Source organism: Belonocnema kinseyi, chromosome 8 (genome assembly GCF_010883055.1).
Source record: "Belonocnema kinseyi isolate 2016_QV_RU_SX_M_011 chromosome 8, B_treatae_v1, whole genome shotgun sequence".
NCBI classification, from domain to species: Eukaryota; Metazoa; Arthropoda; class Insecta; order Hymenoptera; family Cynipidae; genus Belonocnema; species Belonocnema kinseyi.
The window spans coordinates 38,288,057-38,315,222 of NC_046664.1; the positions used below are offsets into that span (position 1 = coordinate 38,288,057).

The window sequence follows — 27,166 nt, forward strand, 5'->3', positions numbered from 1 at the left end:
ATCCCATCCACACCCTACTCCTTTCCCCTGCCGAGTGAGTCACGCCTACCCCGAAAGGGAAATGGCTTAATGGTGTAATAATAATAATAATAATAATAACATTCAATATCCTAATTTTACGTTGGAATAGCTTGCATGAATAACTGTAAAAAATTGTCATTTTTCAGGTCTTCAAATAATACAACTTTTTAAAGCCGCCGCTAATGGGCCTATATTTTCTTCAAAGGTCATAGTTTAAGCTTTCAAACCCTGCAACGATTTTTTTTATATATTTGTTGTTGCAAAATCATACATTTTTTAACAAGCATCGATTTTTCCCCCCAAATATCGATTTTTATTTTTTAAAGTTTTTAACTTTGGCACCAACAATAATTGAAGCGTGTGGTATACACTTAAAAAAATAACCCTGAATTTTATTAAATTATTTGAGAGCCAGCAACAGTTCAAAAACTGGAGAGGAATTAAAAGACCCTGTCTGTAAACGGAAGGTGGGAAAAAGACTTCTGTAAACGGAGGGTTAATAGTATCTAAATTATCTAAATAATACAATATTTTATACAATATATTAAAAAATCAAACCGTGACACAGTGGTCAAAAATCCTGCAAAGTTGGCCATAATGTAAAAAAAAATTTTTTCGCAATTCGAAAAATTCGAAGGACGAAAGAAAAAAAAACCCCGAAGAATTAGGCTATGCTACGCAGATGAATCTCCGGGCCAAAGGGAATGTGTGTGCTGCGAAACTAGTGAAAGATGTTACAGCAGGAAGCCCTTCAGAAGCATCAAATTACAAGAAATATCTTCAACAGAATTCCAAAGAAGCACCCATATCCCAAAACCGGGATATTGGAGCTCGAATGGTGGAAATACGGCGCGCCCTTTTTTTGAAAACTCTCAAGTCTCGGCGTCCATTGCCGGAATAGACAAAATTTGGATTGATAGGTTTCATGTAATACTTCAGGTTATTTCGTGCGACTTTGATATTAACATTGTCAAGTTTCAAGAGTACGCTTTGTCAACTGCTCAGAGATTTTTTGAATTATATCCATGGTATAACATGCCTATAAGTGTCCATAAAATTTTGATACACGGGTCACATAAAATTGAAACATCCTTGTTGCCTATAGGACAAATGTCTGAAGAGGCCCAGGAATCTTGTAATAAATTTATCAAAAAGTTCCGCCAGGATTTCAGTCGAAAATGTAGCAGAAAAAAAACTATGGAGGACGTTTTTCGTAGACTGTTAATCAATTCATATCCTTCTATTTCAAGCCTGCGGAAACTGTACCAAAAAAATTGAAATCATTGTCTCCTGAAGCAATCGAATTGTTAAAAGAACCTTCGCTCGAAATCACAAATGTGCTAGCTTCATCGGCAAGAGAAAGCAGTCTGCAGTGACACTGAAGATGAAAGTGATTAAATTATATTTCTTTCTATTGTATTTTGTGGGTTTTAAACTATTCAGACAGTTTGATGAATAAATTGATTTACTATTGCATTATGTGTATTGCATTATGTGTACTATTGCATTATGTGTACTTATCACAATTTTTCACTGTTCTGTATTAATAGTTTATTTCTCGGAAAAGAAATATCGCATTCGTGATACACAGTCTTATAACGCCCTAAGAGAGACATTTTGTCCTAAAAAGAGTCATTAAAACACAAAATTCATACGCCATTTTGTATCCACCATTTTGAATACACTATTTACTTTATTAGAAATTACACAAAATTCATATCCTTCTTATTATACTACTGTCTATACTTATTATATTACTCCTAAAACACTCGAGCCAAGAAATTTCTCATAAAATAGTTACATTTAACATTTATGACCAATTTGTTGGTTTTTTTACGGGATCCATAACCTTTATCCGCCATTTTGTACTCACCCTTTTATGTTTTCCTAAGGCCACAATAATATCAAGATTAAATTGCGCTCCCAGAAACCTACAAATCGTAATTTTCATTCGAGTAAAATTGAATTGCATGAATATCAGCCGCCATATTGTTTTCAAAAACTGATAAAATATTCATGATAAGCGACCCCAAAAACCCCCGAGTAGGGAAATTTACCGCAAAATAACAATAATTTATAATTATGGCCAGCTTTTTGAGATTTTTGACCACTGTGCGTGGATTTAAACCTGAAAAATATATATTTTTAAATCACCTATTTGTGGTTAAAAACTCATACTGTTATCTGAAAAACGTATGATTTCTTCATCAATAATTTAATAATAATATTATTTAATATTTTTTGTAAATACCAATTTTCGATTTTAATAATTTAAACAAAAGTTGTTAGATTTGAATGTAATGATCTTTTGTTTAAAAATACAACTTTCGGGTTAAAAACGCCAACATAAGCTAAAGATATTGAAAAATTGTAAATATTTCTTGAAATAATATTATTTATTAAAAATAAATTTTTAAAAGCTGTGTGACATACCCTAAAATACTTTAAAACTCATCGAAAACATTTTAAATCTTTTAAACCTCCTTAAATCTTCTTAAAAAGGTTAAAATTGGCAAATATGCTGTGGAAGTATTTGAAATATTTACATTATCTAGAGACGATTTAAAATCGCTTGAAAGTTCAAATCTTTCTAACCTTCAATTTTTTTCAATATCGTAAGTTGATATAAAATCCCTTGAAATGCTTGGAAATGTTTTAAAATTTCTTTAAATCTGTTGAAATCACTTGCAATAATTAAAAATCCCTTACGATATTTTGAAATAGTTTCAAAACGTTAAGATTTTTTTCAAAACTTTTAAAAATTCTGATATTATTTAAAACGTTTTTAAATGTTTTAAAATCTTTAGAAATCTCTGTAGGCAAATTATCTGGTGTATACTCAAACTTTGAATTAGTAACTCTTCAGTATTGAAGAATAAATTACAATAGTTATTTCTATTTAATGAAATTAATTTTTATTCTCTTATTAAAGTAGATAATTTCAGATATGTGTTTGCAAAAACAATTAAATATCTTGCCAACTTAACAATCAGAAATGAAGTTGACAGTTGTGGAAAGATTAAAACTTAGCATCGGATTTCATTTTCAAATATCAAATGTAATAAATGAATGGAGAAATTTCAAGGTATTCAAAAGCCAATCAGGTTTTGAACAACAATGCATTTGAGGGGTGATACTTTTTTTCATAAAAATACAAAATTTCAAATAACCATTTATTTTTATGTTTATTTGTTTACGTATTTTTCAGAATAAATAAATATAATTTGACTTCTAATATTAAGAAAATCAAAAAATATTTTTAAAAAATTTAAGATATCAAATCAAAATTTTAACAAAAAAGTTCATCTTCAACAAGATATTTGAATTTTCAAACATCAAGATTAATTCTTTATGAAAAGTGTAATATTTGATGTTGCAATTCAAAAACGTTTTTATTTTAAATAAAAACCAGTTGAATTCATCCCGAAAAGAAATTTTTTAAACAAAATAGTCGAATTCTCAACCAAAAAAGAAAGATATAATAGTTCATTGTTAAACTAAAATAATGTTCAATTTTAAATCTTAAAGATTTTAATTCATCTAAAAAGACGAATTTTTAACAAAATAGTTGAATCATCAGTTAAAAAATATATTTGTTTCAAACCAAAAATTTACAATTTCAATTTTTAAAAAATCTGCCCGCTGCCTGGATACATTCTTATCGCGCGCCTCGCGCGCGGCTCACTTCGGTTGGAATTCGAGCGCGCCTGAGGTGCGCACTGTTGACTTTCGCACTCGATAATGTATTTATCTCGCGATCGACCTTTGTACTTTCCCCATATTTGTGCACAGACTTTTTAAAACTAAAAGTCAAAGCATCGACAAAAGTAATTTGGTGATTGTGAATTCCCTTTTGTTAAAGCTCCTTCGGCTTTAACGAACACATTCCCATCACGTATCTCGTGTTTCGGATTCGATTTTGTCCAATATGTGAGCTTTTCTACATTATGATCAACACTATTAAATCAAATGTATATTACGTTTGTGTCTATACCTCGGCCTGGGAATGTGTATACATATATTGCAAAATAAAGTACAAATTTTATTTATCATGTTTATTTTAATACTTTTTGCTTATTTTGCATTAAATTTTATTTTCAGCTTCCCTTAACATATATATTGTATCCATAAATATATATTATTACAATTCATAATATGCATTGATATTAAAAAAGACGTATTTTCATTGGATTGTTTTTATAATTAAAAAATGCACATTTTATACAAAAAATTTGTGCGTAAATATTTAAATGCAACTTGTGTCCTTTTTCCATATACTTAACTTGTTCATTGTCAATATTATTTTTTATTTACCCTTTGAACCAAAAATACGCATCCTAGCGTAAAGTGGTTCTAAGGAAATGTGTAGATACAATTTAGGCGAAATTTTGTGTTAATTTTTACGATTAACACAAAAAATACTTATCCTATCAAAAAATAATTAGTTATAAATTTATAGCTCTTTTATTAGTCGTTTGTTCAGAAATTTAACTTTTGACAGTATTTAATGTATGTTTTTACGAATGAAATAAAAAGTACGCTTTCTATAAAAAAGTGGTCCATAACAAATTTGTAGATTGTTTTCGATTAAACAATTTTTGTAAATTCATGCTTTGTCGTATCTTGCATAGCTTGATCGCAGAGTTGATTTTTTTTCATTATTTCTTGTTCCGTCAAATTTTTGATTTTTCAAGAAAATTTAAAAAAGTTATAATAGTTTTATAGGGCTTTCAAAACTTCTAATTATGTCTTAAAACTTGTTTGAAATTTTTCTACAATTGCCTATTCTTGTAATATTGAAAAATTTTGGTATGAAATCTTTTACATTCTTTTCCGACATTTTTTCTCTAATGTCTGAAAACATTTTCTTGGTAGAAAATTCACTTCTTCTGTTGAAAATTCGTCCGTTTGGTTCGGAATTTCATTTTTTGCGTGTAGAAATTTGATCTTATTTTAATAAATTGCAGCTGTTATTCTATTCTTGGCTGAAAATTTGTTAATTTTTTTGTATTGAAATATCAAATATTTTGGTAAAAAGTTGAACTATTTGGTTTAAACTTTTCTTTTTTGAAGGTTCATCTCTTAGGTTAAAAATTTAACTATTTTATTGAAAATTAAAAAAAATAAAATAAAAATACGTCTTTATTGGTACAAAATTCTATTGGTAACAAATTTTCTTTTCGCTTAAAAGATCAACAATAATTTGGATGAAATTTCTTTCCTTTCGTGGCAAAATTTTTTCTTCTAAAATTTGATTTTTGTAGCAGAAAATTCCAGTATTCTGTTAAAAATTGAACCACTTTACTGAAAATATAAACAATTTGGTTATAAATTTAACTATTTTGTTGAAAATTTAATTATATTATTCAAAATTAAAATTCTGTTTGCTTAACATTTGATAACTTAGTCAAATTTCAATCAATTCTTATAAAAAAAATACATCATATACGGAATTAAACTCGCTTTGATTACATCAACAGAAAAAATGATTGGATTTAAAAAATGATAGTAAATGGTTATCAAAGAAGTAAAAATTAGAAACTTCGAAAATTGTCCATTGTAGCGTCGTTTTTATAAGTTGAAATTGCATTGTTTACAAGAAAAAAGAAAAGAAACTTCGTTTATCATTTTAAACTTCGCGCGAAACCAATTAGAATGCGAATGCGACGCATGCGCAGTTGAGTAACTAATTCTTGCTGGAATGTTATGAAAATTTGTCCTTAATGTATTTCTGTATTAAATTTATTATTAATACAGAATCAAAGTAGCAATAACATAATCGATTGTATCACATATTTTACTCTTTCTCTAAATTATTAATTTATTTGAAGTTAGGTTTCAGTGAGCCCGCAGAGTGTAATTACTTACTCTCATCTTCCTCGCACAGGTTTTAGAGGTCTACTGACTGGTGTTTGGTGCCTGTGAACACGTGGCTTACTCGCCTTATGCATTTATAAACATTGCTAGAATATTTTAAACGAGTATTATGAATAAAAATATCACTGCACTACCAGAAAAAAACAAGCAGCACTAGTTCTTCGAGCGCATGGAGATGGCGGTTCAGTAAGAAATCGCTCTGGCCCGGTCGGGCCCAGGTATGGGCCACACGGTTCTACCGATCAGGGCCAGATCGGGGAATCCGATCGGGGCCAGATCGGTATTACGTTTGAAATCGGGCGATTTCTGTACGGGAAATAAGATTTTGTGGACGTATAAGAAATTTCATATACGCCACTTTTTCCAGTTTCACTATACCTACAATTTTTATTCTTCGTGAAAAGTAATTTTTCACTGTAAACAAAGGTACCTGGAAAATTTTTTTGTCCTGGTAAACCTGGAATATAATGGGATTTTCACATTATAATTTGAGATTTTGATATTTCAGGAAAGAGGAGTGCCTGTGCCAAAGCCAGCTTTCGATGGACCTAGTGCCTTCGTTCCAACCTCTGAGGTGAGTTTTAAACTGACACACACATAGAAAATAAATTACTGATAGTTACTTCTTTTGTTCGCAAAAGTGGAACAATGCGCATCGTATAAAGTTATAAACACAATAATCAGGTCGCTCAAATGCAGAAATTACTAAAACTGATCAGTATCAACAGTTTCTCCTTATATTCGCGCAGCAATTTCATAATAATTGACAAACAAGCCGAATAACATTCAGAGAATATTTACTCAAGTACTAAATTACATAGCATTATGCTTTTGCTCAATTCGAAGATAATACGGCATTCAGAAAGTAAAACGTTTATATAAGTGTATATCGATCCTCGTTGAGACTTTTATGAAAATAATATTAAATTTGTAGATGAAGATATCAAGTCTTTTTATGTATCCCCTGAAAGTTCATGATTTCTATATTTTTCTCTATTGTTCCTTTTTCTGATGCAAAAATATTAAGAATTACAATCTTATGGTAGTTGGCGTGCCAAAAATCAGATCTCAGAAAAAAATAGTCTTCATAAGATTTTAAAACTCAAATTAATATTACTGGTGATTTCATTTTAAATAAAAAACATTATTTTTAATGAAAAAAAATTTTATAACTCACAAAGAAATTTTATTTTGACAATATTTATTACAATTTAACTTTTTTACTCTCCAGGGCGTCTACTAACTAGGGTGATACAAAAAACATCAGTTTCGAAATCTCTTAAATGTTTATGAACAATTTCATTCCTATGAAATAAAAATAGTATAGTTTTTTTTTAGAATTTTGAATTAATATTTAGAGGTGGTACAAAACTGCCAAAATTTTGTTGATTTAAATCGGAAAGTTAGCACTTTTTTCCAAGTTTTTTGTGTGGGCACTAATCTGAAACCTACGCTTTAATAACTTTTTTGATCCAAAGTTGTCAAACAATATTTATGGTTATACTATCATTCTACCTGCGATTGGCGTAAGTCGTAAGAGCTTACACTGTCTATCCTTTTCCGAAACTATTTTTTCACCTAGCAGTAAAACTTGGTAGGTAATTATGATGTTTGTGAAGCTTTTAATTTTTTTTTTCCAAGAAAAGTACCTATTGGAAAAAACCTCAAATAGCTAGACTTCAAGATATTTTTCCCTCCTAATATCAAGCGGTCTTACTTTTTTAGTATCTATTCGTTGTAGAATGTAGAGTAAACTTTAGTTAAATGTAAAAATTTAATTTAAAAAATTGTATAGAATAATATAAAATATAAAGCTCTAAATCACTTTTAGTTAATTTTTCGGGAGAGTAGATTAAGGTTTTAAATGTTCTTAATCTTTAAAAAAAAGTACTAAATAATGAAATTGGTATTCACAAATAGCTTAAGTATTTACTTCAATACAGTTAACAAATATTTGTTAATAAACATGCTTGTTAGTATGATAAATGTTATAATTAAACAACGACTTTTCTCCATGGTCAGTCACTTTTATTATCATTTTAAGTACTTAACAGAATTAGCAGCACATGTATCTAGAAGTATCATACCAAGGAATGACAAAAATTTTTTATTTAAATATTGGCACATTAATATACAGGGGTGGACAATAGTTTTCGCACACCTATTTTTTGATGACTGATTATGTTCTCTTAATTTTAATTATGCAAGCGCTAAAAAATGTAACAAAAAAGTTGGAAAAATTTGAAATCATCTTATCTGTAGGAAAACAGGAATAAAAATTAAAGAAAAATAGATTTTGAGAAAATTTCATAGCAACCTTATGATTATATGTTTCATATATTCTACAAAAATATTTTTGTGACCAAGAAGAATATTGCAATTTTTCCAACTTTTTAATTACAACTTTAAATTCTTCCAATTCGATAAGAAATTTTTACAATTTATAAATATAAACTGCTGCTATGAGGTGAAAAAATAGCTTCAAAATGAGCCCACGAACACTAAAAAATGTTGATTATTTCGGAAATTATTGAATACTTAAGAAAATATTTAAATTTACACTATTTTTGCAATATCGACTTAAAAAAATAGACAAATTAGCTTCACCCTGGCCTCATTTTATAACAAATTTATATAGAAATGAACCCTTTAAAGAGAAATTCTTTTAACTTTTCGAAAATTCCCAACCTGATTTTTTGGACGGAATTTTTACGAGGGTTTGCCTAATTTTATTTTTAAATTGAAATATAAAATTGAGTCACAATAATTCTTTATTTGTAAAAGTAACTTTATATTACTGTATTGAACTATTCCGTGGGAAGTTTAAGAATCTGATTGAAAATTGATTTATTTTGTTGAACATTTTTGTTTTTAGTAGAAAATAGGTTTTCTCAGACAAAAATTGAATAGTACATTTTTTAGTTTAAAAAATTAATGCTCAGATAAAAACATGAATTATTCACATAAATAATGAAATATTGAATTAGAATAGTTGTATTGCAGTTTAAAAAAAATAATTTTCACGAAAAAAGAAAGGAATTTTCTACAAAATAGTTAAAAAAAGACTAGTATAGTAATCTAATACTACTAATTTTTATTCAAAAACAGTATGTTTAAGCCAAAAAAGATGGATTTTCAGCATAAGTTAAATTTTCAACTAAGAAAGATTTTTCATTTAAGAAAGAAATAAAATTGCAAACAAACTGTTACATTTTCAAGCATGAAAAATGAATTATTAGCCTAGATTTATAGAAGATAATTTTTTAGTTGAAAATACTTCTTTTTTGCTGAAAATTAAACTTCTTGGTTAAAAATTAATCTTTTTGGTTTGAAATTCAACTATTCCAGCTGCATATTGGTGATTTTAGTTAAAAATTCATCAGTGTGTTTAAAAATGTAACTTTTGTTTTAATTCGTTTTTCTTTTTAGTTGAAAATTTATGTACTTTGTTCAAAAATCGTTTGTTTTCTTAGTAGCAAATTCTTTGTTTTTGTTGAAAATATCACTATTTAGTAAAAAATGCAACTGTTCCGTTGAAAATGCAATATTTTTACTTGAAAAGTTAGGAGGTTAAAGCTTTTTAAATTTCATTTAATATACTATCCACATCAATTGTACCTGAACATACACTGAATTTCAAGCATAAAGAGGGAAAATAAAATTGTTTTGGAATTATTACTTATATCTTTAGCATCATTAAATTATTTAATTAATTGATGGTGCTAATATATTTAAGTATATCTTATAATATAATGGATCAAAGCTTTTTAAATTAAACATATTAATTGAATCCCAAGAAACTGAAAAAGACATGATTTATAATAAATTAGCGAAACTCTATATAACTACACATATACCGAGTCGATTGACCCCTTACTGTAAAAACAAAAAAACGTGGGAAAAGTCTGGAAATATCCGCTTTGAATTTTCATTTTGAAAGTAAATTTTTCGATTGCTGAAATCGTTAATGTCAAATTTTTTAATAAAAAAAATCGACTTTTTAAACAAAGAAAAATATTTGAAGATTATTCATTTATTTTCAAAATTTGAAACAGAAGAGTTACAAGAAATGTTTTTCCTGAAAAAATAAGACATAATTTATTTAAATCCAAGCATTTTTTTAAAATTGTTAAGAGGCGACAGTAAGAAAAAATCCAGTGACTATTGTTTTTTATTAATATTAATCTCAACTTTGAGACTTAAAAATAATTGTGGACTAATTATCCCGAATTTCGAGACGGCGTTCTATATGATAAATCCAAATTTTGTTCTATTTCGAAAGACTTTTTTGAGCAGATTCTAAATTAATGGAAATTCAAATTCATCAATATACAGATTTTCAAAATATTTATGTTTTTAATTAAGACTGTTTAATACAATGTATAAACGTTTCATTTTACAACATTAAAGTCTTTTGCTGTATGTATTATCGATTGAACTAAACTTTTATGATAATGTTCTATCCATATTTGCAAAAAAATACAAAAAATGTTTAAAAGCAATAACATTTTGTTCTTTGCACTCTGTAAGTAGTTTATTCGAAAGTTCACTTGTGATCTAAATATCACTTCAGCAGATGCTAATTTTACAATCCAAAAATTTGCATGAAAAACAAAACAATTAGAGGCAATTTAAATCTGGGCCAGTGAAACTCGAACTTCGTGCAGTAAATATGAACTATCTCGAGATCTTTGGTTGATGGTCGTCGGTAAAGCGGATTTGCCATTCATCGATAATATTTTAATTTTTTCTCATTTACCTTATTTGTTTCATTTACTTTTATATTGCATAAGCTATTATTTTATTTAGAAATATAATATTAGGAAAATTTCAATCATTTTCTGTTTTGATGTGTAGAATCCTCTACTACCGACAGCAAGTTTGTCGTCTACTTTTGTATCGACTTTATATACCTTCGAGCGATAAAAGTAAAGAATTTTAATAATAAGCATCGCCTGAATATAAAAACTTAAAAAAAAAATTAAATTTGTTATTCGATCTCTAAAAATCAATATTTCACCAATTTTTCGGCCTGAGTAGATTGTTATATGAGATTTTAAATTTGATTATAAAATCAAATATTGATTTCCTTGAATTTTTAGATTCTGCAAAAAAATTTTGCAACGTATCCAATTTTAAAGCGACTCTTTGCTACACTTAGGAAGTAAATGTCAGAGATTAAAAGTGTGTTCATTGATAGATAGATGGCGCAACTTACTACTGATGCTTTTCGTTTTCGCCTGTGTTAAGTCAGTAAAAGATAGCGAAAGTAAATTAGCAAAATTAAATTTATAATATGACGTATAATAAAAATATTAAAAGTAGCATTCTAAATAGAAAAAATATCATATTTCTATACTCTTTATAAATAATTTTTCAAACAAATAGGAGCGCGAGAAGAGAATTCTTCATTTCAATGAACGGACAACCTTCGAAAAATCAATTTCAGACTTCACACTCTTTCTTCTGTCCTTTTCCCCCTTTTTAAAAAATTCCTTCTTTCCCTGCTTCAAGAAAATGATCCTCTTTTATCGTTTTGGTAGAAAATTGGTCTTTTTAGATTGGAAATTCATATTTTTTTGCTGAAAAATAATTATTTTAATTTAAAGTCTCCTATTATATTTTTGGTTCAGAATTCATCTCTTTCGGTTAACATTTTAACTATTTGGTTGAAAATTCAATTATTTTGTTGAAAATTTAACTATTTTATTCGAAAGTCAAATTTTTTTATTAAAAATTCCGTTGTTTTGTTGAAAATTCGTCTTTCTGAATAGAAAGTTAGTCCTTTCGGATGAAATGTCGTGTTTTGGTAGAAAAATCGTGTTTTTTGATGAAAATTAATTTATTTTGGTTGGAAATCCAATTAGTTTTTTTTTGGAGTCGCCTTATTGGTTTGAAAATAAAAAAATGTGGTTTTCATTTTTTTCTCCCTTGAGAAAAAAATCTTTCCGGGTTGAAAATTCAACTTTTTTGTTGTAAAACTCTTCTCTTTTAGTAGAAACTTGATCATTTTTGGATGAAAATTCAACTGTTTGGATGAAAATTAATCTGTTTTTGTTGAACATTCAACTATTTTGTTCCAAATTCATTTTTATTTATCGAATTCAATGGTTCTTCTCTGAGAATTCAGATTTTGCGTTGAAAAATCGTCTCTTTGGTTGAAAACTTGTTTCCTATTGTTAACAAATAATTTTTTTAACTGAAAATTTAATTATTCCATTTTTGGTTGACAATTTAACTTTTTAAATTGAAAATGCAACTGTTTAATTTAAGCGTATCTTGAAAAATCAAGTATTTTGTTGAATATTCATTTATTTAGTTGAAAATTACTCTTTTTCTTTGAAAATTTAACTACTTGGTTGTAAACTTACAGTCTGCTAAATAAGAGCGTGTACAGCATTTATTACTCGCAGTCGGTAAGTGATACAAACTTAAACCTTTTTTTTGCAAGTAGAGCGAACCTCTACATTAAAAAGTAGAGAGCGTTTGTCGCGAAGTGGGTGCAACGTTTCAAAGATCGTTATGCAATAGGAGAAGTGACTAAAAAGCACGTAAAACAGATCGTGCTTTTTTGACAAAATATCAACATCGAATAAAATTTTGTCTTCGAACCGCCAAAGGTAGAGGTTCCCTCGACCTATTTACAACAATTTTATGTTTATATCACTTACCGACTGGGAGTAATACTATACACGCTCTTGCTTAACAGACAACTCTTTTGTTAAAGATTATTTTTTTATTAATTTTTTTAATTAATATTTCGTTAATAATTTAATTTTTTGGTAGAAAACTATTTTTTTCTTAATCGAAAATTGTATCTCTAGTTGAAAAATATACTCTTATATTTTTAGTTGAAAATGTATCCTTTCGATTAAAATTTTTATGATTTGGTTGAAAATTTAATTATATTGTTGAAAATAAAATTTTTTAATAAAAATTCATCTTATTGGTAGAATATTCCACTATTTTATTGAAAATTATTCTTTTTGGATATAAAATTCATCTTTTGGTAAAGTCATTTTTTCTTATTGAAAATTGACCTTTCTTGGTTGAATATTTATCTTTCTGAATTGAAAGTATCTTCACTCCTGCAAAATTTTAAATTTTTCAAAACTGTTTGTTTAAAAGTTCAACATTTTTGTTGAGAATTTGTCTCTTTTGCGTGTAAGTTCAACTATTTGGTTTTGAATGGAACTTTTTAGTTAAAAATTAATTTTGTTAGTTAAAAAGTCATCTTTCCTGATGGAAAATTAACTTTATTATATAAAGTTCATCTTTTCGGGGTTCAAAGTCAAATATTTCCTAGAACATTCGGCTTTTCAGTTAGAAAACTCAACTCTTGTTGAGAATTTGCCCTTTTCGGTTGAAAATTCATCTTTTTTGATGGCAGAATCCACTCTTATTTTCTTAAATTCAACGTATTTCGACTTGAAATCTGAGAAATATGGTATCTACATTAATGTGTTTAAAAAAATGTATTGACCTATTTTCTGGAAAAAAATCAACCTGTTTGCCCTTTTTTTAGATTATTTTGAGCTGTGAAATCTGCGATTCTTACTTTTTAAATTCAGGATAATAATTTTAGTCAAAAAGATTAAAGAAACAGATAAATGAACTTGTTTTTCAGAGTTCCAAATTACTCTTAAAAAATTGTCTTTGTTTTATTTGTAGATTTATTTTACTAAAGAGTTATTTTTATTTAAAAAAGGAATAAAATTTGTTATAAATAAAATGGAATCACACTGTCGAGTGTCGGGATTAAGAAGGTCTATTTCCTGCAGAGAATCTCTTGAAAGGTATTACCCCTTTTTTCTCTATTTTTTCGTCTTGATTCCTCTCTGAAATATATACGAAATCGAAAGCTAAAGAGTCTCAGAATATTTACACCCATAGAAGCTATAATAAACAATATCCAAGAAAATTCATTTTATTCTAAAAATCGCAGAAAATGCTTGTTTTTCATTAGCAATGAAAAGCCTTTGTAAATAATCTATTATTAGAAAAAATGGCTCGTTTGGGCTATTTTCAATTTTCCACTTTAAGAATAATAGAAGAATTCGAGAACAAAGATTTCATTTGTTCACTAAAAATAAAATAAAAGTTTCTAAAATATTTGAATCATTGGTTTAATTAATTCATGCATTCGCTAAAAACTTATTAATTTAATTTAATTATTTTTTATTTTTACGGATCGTATACAGAGAGAAATTTCGGGAGATTAATTCACGACATTACTCCTTGATTTTATTACGGTTTGGCACGAGGACAACGATCTCGGATCCCTTGCTTTTAAAGCATAGGTTTCGAAGTTTTAGGCATTTGGCCACGCCCCTTCGCTATCAGGTCTCGAATTCTATGCTGTTAGATCACAGAGTCCGAGACTTTAAAGCACGTAAAAATTGTGCGCTTCCGTGAATTAATCTCTTGAAATTTCTCTCCGTGTATGTAAACGGATTTTTATGAATCTTGTTTAAGAATGGCTTTTATTTCGGGATCCGTAAAGAATACAAGAAAAAAAATTGTTGGAACCTTAAAAAAATGTACATCTAAGGTTATTTACTTCCCTAAACTTTACAAAAAAAAATATTTGACTCACCCCACTCTATTCGCGATAAAAACTACTTGCAAGCAGAAAAAGACATTTAAAAAAAATGTATTTTCTTCTAAAACTTCAAGATCCAAACATATTCAGGACGATGCTTCTTTTGGCTCATTTATTTTAGTTTTCCAGCTTTTTCGTTTGTACATTTATCGATTTAGTTACGGGAACTTGATTTTATAAAAGAGGAACATACTAATCTATGGATGATAATATATGAACCTTTTAATTGTTTTATTTTGAAGTTGAACTTTAATTTTAATTATAATTAACAAACGATAAGTTTTAATGTGCGATTGAGCAATTCTGATTATTGTGGATGTTTTGAATGTAAATAGAGTTTTACAATGTATACTATTAAAATTGATTGTGCGTTAAAATAATTAATTAATCCTTATAAGCTCATAATGAGCTTATATTTATATTAATAAAATATATGATACATTTATTTTATTTATATTAGGTTACTATTTCGAATTCTGATTTATTAACTGCAGTTTGGAACTTTTTTATAAAAAGGAAAAATTCAAATTGTCAGATGAAGCTCATGCTTTACTATTAGTAAAATCCTTTTTTAATTTATCTCTCGACCTGCATTTGTATTACTTCCAATGGTCAAAAAAATTCTTTTTAATAGTTGAGTCTCAAGAGAAATACAGGTTCGCCGTATATTAGGGAAAATATGGAAATTAAGGAAAAGTCCGAGATTTTGAAAAAAAAAACTGACAAGTCAGAGAATTTCCATAAGAGGCACTTTAAATAATTTTTAAGGATAATAATTTAAAAATTGAAAATTGAAATTGTTTTATTTCGTTTGTAAAAGACAATATGTTAAAAATATTGTAAGTTCAATATTCTTGTCTTTGAAGATTAATGGTCTGGGAGAATGAAAAATAAGTCTGGGAAAAATCAGGCAGTTTTGTAAATAAATTTTTGCAGCTACCCTGATATAGCATTCTTATTTTTAATCTATTTGTCTTGCATTTATATTTATATTCCTTCTTTTACATTTGTTACCTACTGACGATTATATTTTGAGTTAAAAATGTTATTATTTGGTTGAAGATTCAACAATTTGGTCAAATACTCATCCTTCTTGGTTGAAAATTCGTCTTGTTTGGTAAAAAACTAATCTTCTTGGTTTAAAATTTCCTCTTCTTTGGTTCCAAATACAACTGTTTTGTTCGAAATTCATATTTTTGTGGTTGACGATTCAACTATTTTAAAGAAAAATGCAATTCCGGCTTGAAAGTTGAAAAATTTAAATTTGGACTATTTTATTCAAAACTTATTTTTTTCTATTGAAAATTAATTTTCCTTTACGGAAAATGTAACTGTCCCATTTTTAGTTCGAAATGGATCTTTTTAGATGAAAATTCAACAGTTTTGTTGAATACGTAGCTATTACATTTTTCATTGTGATTTTATGTTCTTAGCTTGAAAATGTAACTAGTAGGTGGCAAGTCCGTTTTTTGTCGAAATCAATTGTTTTTTATTTACAATTAATTTTTTTTTGGTTTTGATGGTAAATTGAACTATTTCTCTTTTTGCTTGAGAATTTGAATATTTGTTCAAAAATTCATTTTCGTAGTTATAAAATTCAAGTATTTGATAAAAATTCCACTGTTTTGTTACTAATTTAATTATTATTCTTTTTTCGTTGCTGAAAATTCAACTGCTTTCTAAAAAATTCAATTATTTAGTGGAAATTGCAACTTTTTTGTGTATAGTTTTATATTTTGTTTGAAAATTCAACCATTTAGTTGAAAATTAATTGTACTAGGCTAAAAGTGCAACAATTTGTTTAAAAACTTAATTATTTTATTGTAAATTTAACTATTTTTTTTTTAATTAATCTATTTTGGCCCAGAATTCCACTGTTTTATTGAATATTCATATATTTGGGAAAAAAATTCTTCTGTTCAAATTGAAAATTCATCTTTTTTTGTTGTTGAAAATTCAACTGTCTTCTAAGAAATTCAATTATTTGGTTAAAGATGCATCTGGTTTGATTAAAGTTAAATATATTTTATTTGAAAATTCGACCATTTGGTTGAAAATTCATCTTTTTCAATTGAAATTTCATTAATATTTTTAAAAATTAATTATTTTGTTGCAAATTCAAATATTTTGTTAAAAATTCATCTTTTAGATTTTAGATTCAAAGTTAAAAATTTTGCAACATTAAAAGAAAGGTCTTTCAGTATTAATGGGCAGGACAAAATCAAGCAAGAGTCAGGGAACTTTTGAAAATGAAATTTTCCGCCTATCCTAGGAAAAACGTTTTAACAAAATAGTGGAATCTTTTCTAAAAAGATGGTAAATTTGAGAAGAAAATTTTTGATATTGATATAAGAATCATAAAATATTGTTGAATTTAATATCCCTAAAGCTAAAAACATTTTATGTTGAAAAATATGATCCTTTTTTCGTATGACAATGTGTGATATCTTTACATGTTATCTGTTTCCACTAAATCCTAAACATGCTACTCTGTTTACAGTTCTGAATTTTCCCTTCACAGAAAGAAAACGTGTTTCTCTGTGGAAACAGTTTTCGCGTTCATCCGACATGATAAATGAAAGGATTTTCAATATCCATTTCGCAAAAGGCAATAGCTCTAGCAACTTTTAAAATGTGCATATTTTATTTGGTTTGGACAGGAGGAAACCTGCATCGCTTGAACTGAAATATGTTTGTTTTTTCCGATTGCACTATCAGTGAGTGATAATGTCAATTTAAGGTAACTTGTTCATTTATAAGTGGTAGATACAATTACATATAATTAAACACCTAAGCAATTTAATTTTCAAATTAAATTGTGAGTTTTATTTATTGTGCAACTTCTATTAGTGGATGCAGTTCCGATGCGTACAAGAAAGGTAAGTGAAACCTATTAGTAGTTTTCTAATTAATTAAGTAGAAAACTAATTATGTGATTTAAGGAAAACGTAATTGCAGTTTGATGATTGATTTTGTCTAATAATCTTTCGATTATAAATTTTGCTCGGATTTTGAAAACTTTAGAAGAAACTTATATCACGTAAGTTTCCTCTTTCTAAATTTTTATAAAATATATGCTACTTAACACGTGTTTTGGTTGCTGAAATTACTTTTCGTATTATTATATCATTATTTTTGTTTCATTTCTTTTTTATCATTTAATACTTCATATTAAATATTACATAGGTCCAATAAAGATAGAGTCGAGGAATTAAACCAATCTTGATTTATAGAAAATCTTATTAGATTACGAAACTTCTAAGGAATTTAACATAATTTCAGAATATTTCAAGGCATTTTCACATTATCAACAAAATATTAAGGGATTTAAAGAAATTTTACTGTATTTGAGGGATTCATAGAATTTCAATAGAAACTTAAAAATTCCATTATAGTTTATAAGGAATTACTATAGATTTCAAAAGATTCAACAAAATTTGAGAGTGTTCCAGATATTATAGATGATTTAAAAGATTTCATCAGTTTGGAAGAAATTTCGAAAGATATTACAGATTTTAAGTTTTTTTATGGAATTTTACTCGATTTTTGCGGGATTACTAGGAATTTCATGAGATTTATTTGATTTTATACGTTTCAAGGGATTTCAAAGGATATTCAAGAGTTTAAGGATATTTTAAAGGTTTCTAGAGAATTTCACGAGGTTTAGTTATTTTTAAGGTTTTTCAAGGAATTGCTTAGAATTTCAAAAACTTTCATAAGATTTTAAGTGGTATCCAGGATTTCAATGATATTTTAAAGTTTTTAATGATTTCCACATTAAATTATTATTTTAGAGAACCTCAGAGGAAAACAAAATGACATGGAATTTTAAGGGATTTCTGAGGATTTCTACGGATTTAAGGGATTTCTGAGAATTCATGGGATTTCCTAGGATTATGGAACATTTAACAAATTAAAATATTAAAATGGTTTCGTAAAATTTCAGAAGATTTCAAATAATTTCCACGGTTTTTACAAAATATCCAGGGATTTCAAGAATATTCACCATGTTTGAGGGAAAAATTTGAGAGTTTTCCAGGTATTTCAAAGACTTTCCCAGAATTTCATAACATTTCAATGATTAAAGGCATTCCAAATTAAATCATTACTATTTCAGAAACCTCTAGGGATTAAATAAAATTAAGTTTCTAGGGTCTTTTAGGGATTTTTAAGGATTTTTCAAATATTTGAGAGATTTATAGGATTTCAACAGAAATTAAAAGATTTCTTACATTATAAGTGATAGCTGTGGATTTGAAGGATTTTCAAAAGATTTTCTCATTTTTTAACGAATTTTGAAAGGTATTACATATTTTAAGATTTGTTATGGAATTTTACTGGGTTTGTGTAGGATTACTTTGCATTTCACAAGTTGTAAGTGATTTTATACATTGTAAGGGATTTCAAAGGAAATAAAAGAGTTCAGGGTATTATAAAAAGTTTTGAGGAATGATTAAGATTTCGAAATTTGTAAGGTATTTCACAGAATTTCGTATGATTTCATAAATTTCAAAGGCATATACAGAAGTATCCAGGATTCCATGATATTTAAAAGATTTCAAGTGACTCCAGATAACATTATTATTTTAGAGAACTTGGGGGAATAAATTAAATTTTATGGGACATATAGGGATTTCAGAGATTTTAGGAATTTTTAGAGAATCTCAACAGAGTTTATGGAGTTTTAAAGGATGTCAATGGATTTCAAAGCTTGTAGGGTATTCGAGAAGATTTGAAAGGATTCAGCGGGATTATACGTGAGATGTATAGTACAGACCAGATTTCCAAAATATTTGGGGATATTTTTTAAAATTTATACTACTATTTGCACTATTTTGAATTTCTCAAATGTCTTGGAGGCCTATTTTTAAGAAAATTGTAATTCTTCTATGAGAGAATTTTTCAAACATAAAATTTTTCAATTTATAATTAAATTTAAAAAATATAATTTTATAATGTATAATTTTAAATTTAATTTATTAACACTTATCGTGTATTAACTATTGATTAAGCTTCATGTTTTTACATACATTAGTACTTTTTTATTAATCATTACCCATTGTAGGTTGTGCTATCTACTGTAGGAAAGTTTCGCCTGTTTTAATTATTGTTATATTTTCATAGTATTTTCAAATTCCTATTTTCATAGTTGGGAATTGTAACTGATAATTACATAATTCTTATCAGTATGATTTAGTAATAATAAGGAAAAAGATCAATATTTTTCCATAAAATAATATGAGGAAGTGCTACTACGAATAGATAAAATAATCTTGCCAATTTATGTTCATGATACATAGGAATGTGTATAGTATAGGAGTAGTGAAGTAAATTCTCTAGATATTATTTCGTGGACGTTTTTATTGGCTTTTCCAGTATAATCTTTTTGAATGCCGATAAATCGCCGGGCTTAGGAGTGAATTTCAGCCGACCCTAGGGCATTTTGTGGAATATGCTAGAATCCCTCGTTTGTCAGGTTGTTTTTAATGCTGGTAGGAAATTTGCAATTCTTCGTCATATACATTGTAGGATAGGACTTTGGTTGTACTAGGTCCATTCGTATAAAATATAAGTCGATATATAATTATCATTTTTTATTGATCGGCTCATTCAGTGTATTTTTTTTTCAGTTAATGAAATACACATTTCGACAAAAAAAATAATTAAACAATATGTATTTATTGAATAAAAAATTCGCTCCCAAAACGATTATTTCGGAGAAGTAGTTTTGGAAGAACAAGAAAAAAATATGCCTCAGCCCGAACTTGAACCCGGAACGCCGCTCTTTCTTTTTGCTCTTTATTGCTTTTATTATTTGTAGGAAGTGATCTTTTTTACATCGAAATTTATATTATTAAAAATTTCTTTATTTGATTGTCAAGATCATTAAATGTTTATAACATCTGCTTGAAATTAATTGGAAAAATTTCTGTATGGATCTGAACTGAACAATGTAAACACTTTTAAATTAGATCTATTAAAAATTTAAGAATTTCAGACTAGATATTTTTGAAATTGTTTTCTATTCTATTGTCCTAAAATAAGAAATTTCAAATTGAAAGGGGCAAAATTATATTTTTTTAACGTTACAGCTGAAAAGTTGTAGTACAGAATTAAATAACCATCTTGCTGATTGAAAATGGGTTTATGTTTTTAAATATTAAAAAAAAATCAAATCAACATATTAGTAGGATAATTATTTTTAATGTTATTTTTGGATATAGTAATTAAAAAAAATATATTTATTTAAAACTTCAATAACAATTTAGTTACAATTTTAACGTTGTAATAATTTTTTCAACCTTTTAACTTTGATATTTCTACAAGTTGTTATCATTCATTGACATTTTTTCAGAAATATACATCTGTGGTATATTTAAAATAGTTATTTCGATTTTAAAAAATGTTTTTTTGCTCTTTTGAATTGATTTTTTAAATGTTTTAAGCATTCAATATTATGTGACATCAAGTTATAAATATTTATAATAAAAGTCTCCGAATTATGAATGGTATGTTTAGACAAAGTAGACAAATTGAACTTCTTTAAACTAAAATTCTTTCAAATTAGAACAATTTCAAATTGTGGTATTAAAAAAATGAGAAATTTTCATATTTCTATCTTTATAATAGCACAATTTAACATTTTAAAGAGAGAACTATATCATTTTAAAAATGGGAACTAATTCTAAGGCAAGGCCTGTCTAATTTAAAGATTCAACGTTTTTATACTTTCAGGATTATTTGCTATAAATATCCCAGTTAACTTGGTAAACGCTTCGGCCACAAATCTGCATTTTTATAATATTTATATATTTTTAATAATACTGGCTTAATTTTTATAGATGCTTGATATGACATTCATAAGTCTAATAAAGTGGGCCGAAAATGAAAAATTCTATAATTAGGGAATTTTATCTTTAACCCTCCCTCGTCACAAGTGATTGTAATTACGCGATGGTCACGTTAGGTCTAAGTGACCCAAGCCAATTACAAACTTTTCCCGTAATTTTTATATTAATTTATGCTAAGGGCATGGCACAATTTTAGGGTATACTTCAAACATCTAAGCAAAGTTTCCAATCAGTTTAAACAATTTTTTAATAATGAAGTTTAAACTCTGAAAACAAAAAATTATTGTAAACATTTGTTTCAAGTGCAGGTTACCAAGCTGCATATCCGTCGATTCTATAGTTTCGAATTATAAACATTGTAAATTGAAAAATGTTACATTTCATTACATTCAAAACTGAACATTCTAATGTAAAGAAATACTTAAAATGGAGGATCGTAATAATTTCGAAGTCCGATTGAAAATGTGAGTGATGTTATTATCACAAAACAAAATTTATTCGCAGGAAATAACGCCATAAAAAGTTGTCCTAACAAAAATGTTCAGTTGGCCGAACAAAAGTTTGCTTACCCCAACCAAATTTTTTGGTTGTTATAGAAGCAACAAAATCGTTTCTTTGAGCCAACGCAACTTTATTTTGTGGGCACGACAAAACATTTTGTCTATTTAAGAAATATATTTTGCATAATTAATTATATTTTCTTAAAAGTAAAACAATTAGTTGGCTGATATAGCAATATGAAAATGCTAAAGCCAGAGAAATTAAATGATACAATAAAAAACATTCGATTTGAAAAAATGTGCTTAATTAATCACAATTAAATTGATCCAGATAATCTAGAATATAGACGAAATTTTGATTATCCGAAAGACTTTTTCTCATATTAAATACATTTGACTGAATTAAAGCATTTGCTTCTCTTCTAATAAGGAATATTTTGTTTTGAGAAATAAAATAAAAAAGGTATGTTCATAATACTGAATTCTAGAGTGAAATCAAAGAAATTTTTAATTTTTTGTTTATTTAAAAAAAAGCCTTTTAGATCAAAACTAGATTACAATCCTTTCTCTAGTGTATCAGCTTACATGAGCCATATTGAAAACTGGGACTTCCAGCGTCAACGTATGCGCGGTCGCATGTTTGGCACGAGTAACAAAATGCTTTGGTACAATTAACAAACGGTAATTACAAAAATTTCGTTGAGCTAAATAAATTGGCTTGTGAAACCAACCACCTGTTTAGTAGTTACAACCAAAGATTTGGTAATACTTCTGCGTTTTTTGCTAGAATAGTTTTTAAACTTCACTAAGATTTATATGCATACTTACAAATATACAATTGTTTGTTATGAACTTTCATATCCGTTTATTTTTTTTTTCTTGACATTCTTGTCACTTTTTTCATAATCAAAGAAGGTTATTTATTCTCACTGAAGACGCGACGTTTCATCGAAGTGAGCTGCTGGAACTCGTTGAAAATAAGTTCTGATTTATTGTTGGATGAAAGAGGGTGAAGTGATTGGTACCCTTCGATTTACAGAGGAATCGTAGAAAAGTTTTGCCATTAATCACGTTCCGGGTATAGAGTCCATGGTGAATAGTACTAGTCGATTTAAAGAAAAAGTACCTTTCGCGGTTGCAGTGAACACATTTTTGCTTTCGAAAACAATTTTTAAATGGTGGCCGCATGTCAGAAGAAACCTTGAAATCAGTGAAAAGTTAAGAAATTTTGTTCGTCAAGGAAAGTCAGAAATTTTGAAAAAGGTGGAAAAAGTCAGCAAAGTTTTGTTAGAAGCTCAAGAATAATCAGGGCAGCCACACAATCTCGTTTAGTCACTTTTAAGCACTTTTTTTCTTAAATCACTTTCTGGTCAATTTTGGAAGATAAAGTCATTATTATCTCTTTTTAAAATGAAAAAATCATTGTAGTCACTTTTCTTTCAATAAATTAACCCATGGTTAATTATGAGTTATTGAATTAAGGTTTATACCTATTTTTTAATTTTCTTGAAATATTTTGGAATATCTCAGGGTTATTTTAAAAGATTCTAAGGACTTGTTAACAGATTTACATAATTTGTAGGGATTCTAAGGGATTTAAAAGATTTTAGGGCATTTTCTCAATTTCAAGGAATTTTCTGCAGTTTAAAAAAATTCCAAATGATTTTGAAAGCTTTCAATGGATTTGAACTATTTCCGGGAATTTTAGAGGTTATGATACTTTAAAACATTGCAAGGAATTTTCAAGAACTTTACAGAGTTTCTAGGGATTTCAAAATACTTCGAAAGATTATAATGATTTTAGCGTATTTTTAAAAATACCAAGGAATTTTCAACATTTAAAAAAAGTTGCAATGTATTCCGAAAAATTACAAATGATTTGTAATGTTTTGGGTATTTTAAAAGAGTCTAAGTATTTTTAAACAGATTTCAATAATTAAGGGGGATTGCAAGGGATTTTTAAGATATAAGAGTACTTTTTTAAACTCCAAGAAATTTTCAAGAGCTTTACAAAGTTGCAAGGTATTTCAACAAATTGTAGAGGATTTGAAAGATTTTGGGGTTTCTTAAAAAATTTAAATGAATTGTTAATAGATTTAAATAATTTGGAGGGAATCTAAAGTATTTGAAAGAATTTTGGGTATTTTCTTAATTGAAAGGAATTGTCAGCAGTTTAAAAGGTTCTGAAGAGTTTTAAAACATTTCAATGGGTTTGAAATATTTCCGAGTATTTGGAATTATTCGAAGGAGTTTTTAATTAATATAAATAATTAGAACGGATTTCAAAGGAATTTAAAGAGTTTAGGGTATTTTTATAAATACTAAGGAATTTTCAACAAGTATATGATATTTCAAATATCATATATTCAGATATCTTATATCAGATATTTCAAAAGATTCTAAGAATTTTAAATTAGATTTTAATAGAACGGATTTTAAAGAAATTTATAGATTTTAGAACATTAAAAAAATGTTCAAGCAATTTTTAACAATTTTAAAAAGTTGCAAGGTATTTCAAATATTTGCAAAGGATATGAAATGTTTTAAGGTATTTCAAAAGATCCTATGGAATTTGTAACAGATGTCAATAATTAAAAGGGATTTCAAAGGATTTTGAAGATTTCAGGGCATTTAAAAAAATTCAAAGCAATTTTCAAGTGTCTTAACAAGTTTTATGGATTTTTAAAGATTTCAAAGGAGTTGAAATATTATAGAGTATTTTAAAAGGACTCAAATAATATTCAAGATGTTATAAAAGTTGCAATTAATTTTGAAGGTTTTGATTGATTTTAAGAGATTTGAAAAAGTTTTTAAAAATATTCCAAGGGATTTTATAAGATTTCCGAGGATTGCAATGGTTTTAAGCGATTTTAAAGACCCTCAACTTATTTTAATACATTTTCCAGGATTTAAGAAAATATCAGGATTCATGGAATCGCACAAGATTATATAAATAATCTGATTTATTTCAAAGAATGTTTTCACAAGAAATGAGGGATTTCGGAGGATTTCAAAGATTTTAAGAGATTATCAAATAGTTTTTGCAATTGATTTACACTGAGTTCTTATTAATTTATTCTGAGTTCTTGTAAATTATTTGGAATTTTTGTAAATCTACCTAAATTCATCTTAAATTCGCTTATTCTATTCAATTCAATGGATTTTTGTTTTTATTGAGCATTGATTATATTTAATTATAATATATTAATATTTATTTATTATAATAATTCATGTGTTGATTTAATTCATAGGAATTTAATCGAATTCTTTCGAGTTTTCCTAACCTCATTTCAACTTGAATGGTTTTTAATTCAATTGAATTTCTTTATAATTTACCTTCAATCATTATAAATTTAATCGAATTCTTCACATTATCATTCAACTTCTCTCAATTTACTCCAATTTTTCTTAAAGCAATGGAATTTTTTAATGGTAAGGAAGTCTTTACGAACTGGAGGTTATAATGAGTTAGTTGCCACCCACCGTCAGCCCCGAAATCGGGGCTATAGAAGAGTTTCACTGTATTTAAAATTTAAAAGTAAGTTAGTCACCTTATTAATGCACATTAATAAAAAGTAAATAAAAAACTAATATTTACAACGATTTCAGAGTAATCTTTACTTTCAACAAAAATTAACTTTACGGTTTAAGATTTACAACTTAATCTACTTGAAAATTACTCACAACAAAAATTCATTTCTGTTTTTTCTGTATTTTAGTGAGTTTTTTAGGTTAGAAATTAGCGGGTAGTAAAATTGAGAACTTATATTTAGGGAAAATTCAGGGAATTTTGAAAGTGAAGTTTCGCTGCCATCTTTTTATCAGAAGGGCAAAGTTACTGTCAATTTTATTTCACCTAAAAGCCAAATTTGATTTTTATCTACAGAAACTAATACTTCAATTGTCTTTTTCTGAAATTTCATTTGTCTCAAATCTTTTGTATACCTTGAGCCAGGAATGCAAATTGTAATATTTTTTATTGAATTTTTAGTTCCAATATAATTATATGCATGGTTAAATCAGCAGAATTACATTTACCCAGAATGGGTATTTTCATGGTGACTTAAAGTTTAGAGTAATGACCAAACTTTAGAGAATAGCATCATGATGCGCTCGGGAGAAGCTTCTTCGGTGAATACTGGGTTGCGAGTAGTTCAATTACCCTCAAGTGGTGAAAATAAATTACTCATTATACAGTGTCCAATGTCATTTGTCAAAGTCATTCACTCAAACAAATATATTTACTAGTTGTAGTTTGATATTAATTTAATGCATTGTTATTATATTTATGAATTATTGGATTAATTTATATATTATTATTATTATTTTAATGAAGTAATAATAATTTAATGAATTAATATTAATTTAACTCATTTGATATTTTTTCATCTTATTTTATTGTACTTTATTGAATAAACAAATCAAATCAGTCTGATAATTTGATATTTCAATAATCTGAAAATAACCATTATTCAATCAAATTACTCGTGACGAGCATAATAATAACGTCGCGAGCCTGCTAATATTATCAAGCAAATGGTTATTAATTTTCAATTATCCATTTACTGTCATACTAATTAACAAGTCTTATTTCATTTTTAATCAAGTATTTCAGTATGTTATACAAAATACCGTTTTCTGGATTTTCTATATTTTAAAATTTACGAAATTTAAATTAGACCAAAATCCAAACTAAAAATCCCATTTAACGTCCAATGATCAAATTGATGCAAAATCCTGTTACACAAAACAAGAATTCAACGACCAAATTTGGACCACAACGAATAAACGAAAACCAAAACAAAAAAACTCTATTGTAATCTGAAAAAAATAAATAAATAAAAATAAAATAAAATTTTCGGAAAAAATATATTTCTATATTTTTAAAGGGTGCCTTTTTAATTCACAGTGAGGAAGTTTACAAAATTGTCCATAATAATTATAATAGTTTATTTATATCCATTTTCTATTACTAAATATTCTGTGAGTAAGTCAAAATAATTTTAATTCTAAAGTGGATAAATGATATACATAGTATGAAATATATATTTTTTATTTCTTTTCTATATCTTTTGTATAAAACAAATGAAAATTCTAAATAATTTTTTTCCACTATGCTTAAACTATACCTATTTTGCCCGCCTGAATTCACTAACAATGAAAAGTTGAATTAAGTTTCAGAGATAAGAAAATTGTATGATTAAAATACCCAATTTTGGGGCTGTATTGGTTTTTACATTGTTGAACAAAAAATGTTCAGCTGCTTCCTTGTGTTTCATAAGAATTTTATTTTGTATGTATGTATGTATATAAAT

The 27,166-nt window shown here is 27.1% G+C and overlaps 1 protein-coding gene across 2 annotated transcripts in view; it reads left to right on the forward strand.

Moving 5' to 3' along the window:
• The window catches only part of LOC117179144 (sestrin homolog), a 592,084-nt gene that overhangs the window by 144,173 nt on the left and 420,745 nt on the right, over positions 1-27,166 (forward strand). For both annotated transcript variants that reach the window (XM_033370823.1, XM_033370824.1), the window contains exon 4: positions 6,407-6,472. In XM_033370823.1, the coding sequence (XP_033226714.1) occupies positions 6,407-6,472 (66 nt within the window). The remainder of the gene's footprint in view (positions 1-6,406; positions 6,473-27,166) is intronic.